Genomic DNA, 1,168 nt, shown 5'->3' with positions numbered 1-1,168 from the left:
GATCATTTTAAACCAGATTAATCCAGTTTATTGTTGATCGTTTTAGACCACATTAATCCAGTTTATTGTGGATCATTTAAAACTGGATTAAATTGTTTAGATGAAATTACTTTAAACTGGGATAAACTTAATGAGACCAGTTTAACCAGGTTGGAGCCAGTGAGAATCAGGTTAAGCCAGGTGTCAGTGAGTCTACCTGCTGCAGGTAAACACCTTGGGTTTACATGGCAATTCATAGAAACTCAATCTTTTACGTCCCACTGCCTATCGACCAATCACTGTGCAGGAAAGAAACGGGAGTTCAGGTTCCACCCAATCAAAGAGGCTGTGATGGAGGAGCCTGCTGACATCACACCCTGGCTGGACCAATTAGACGACACCATGAAGGAGAAAGTGTTGCAGCTGCAGAAAACCAGGTGAGACCCTGCAGTCCTCCTTCAGGTCCTCAGATCAGCCTAGGGTCACAGCTGAGCTCACTCTGAGTTTATTGATCATTAATCAGTTAATATCTGATGTTTTTGTCACCTTGTTTTAATAATAATAACAACAACGATAATACTAATAATAACATTGTCTTTCCTCAGTGACACAGAGACTCAGTGTGAGGTGATGCAGGAGATCGTGGATCTGATCCTGGAGGTAAAGATCAACATGTACTCAAACTCTACTGTATCCTGTATTCCCCTGGGTTCTCCTGGGTTCCACTGGGTTCTCTGATGCTGTCTTGTGTTGCAGGAGGACTTTGACACAGAGCAGATGTCGGCTATGGCTTCCTGTCTGTCTGAACTGTTTAAAGATCATTTTAGAGGAGACGTTCTGCCAGAGGAGATCACTGAAGAGTAAGACTGATTGTACCTGTCTGTATGTTTCTCTAATGTCTCTGATCACCTGTCTCTCTCTGTCTATGATCACCTGTCTCTCTCTGTCTATGATCACCTGTCTCTCTCTCTGTCTCTGATCACCTGTCTCTTTCTGTCTCTGATCACCTACCCTTCTCTGTCCCTGATCACCTGTCTCTCTCTCTGTCTCTGATCACCTGTCTCTCGCTGTCTCTGATCACCTGTCTCTCTCTCTGTCTCTGATCACCTGTCTCTTTCTGTCTCTGATCACCTACCCTTCTCTCTCTCTGATCACCTGTCTCTCTCTGTCTATGATCACCTGTCTCTCT

General features: G+C 44.2%; 1 protein-coding gene across 1 annotated transcript; it reads left to right on the top strand.

Annotated features, from left to right (window-relative positions):
- Positions 1 to 132: 132 nt before the first annotated feature.
- Positions 133 to 839, top strand: LOC111648715 (integrator complex subunit 3-like; the record flags this gene model as incomplete). Its single annotated transcript, XM_023398465.2, has 3 exons — positions 133 to 416; positions 585 to 639; positions 736 to 839. Coding segments are annotated over exons 1-3 (245 nt in total), but the record flags the coding sequence as incomplete, so codon positions are not given.
- Between the last annotated feature and the right edge of the window lie 329 nt (positions 840 to 1,168).

This window comes from Seriola lalandi, unplaced genomic scaffold, assembly GCF_002814215.2.
Source record: "Seriola lalandi dorsalis isolate HSWRI2012SDOR001 ecotype SW California unplaced genomic scaffold, Sedor1 jcf7180001963779, whole genome shotgun sequence".
In the NCBI taxonomy this organism is placed as follows: domain Eukaryota; kingdom Metazoa; phylum Chordata; class Actinopteri; order Carangiformes; family Carangidae; genus Seriola; species Seriola lalandi.
This window is presented reverse-complemented; position numbering and strand designations above follow the sequence as displayed.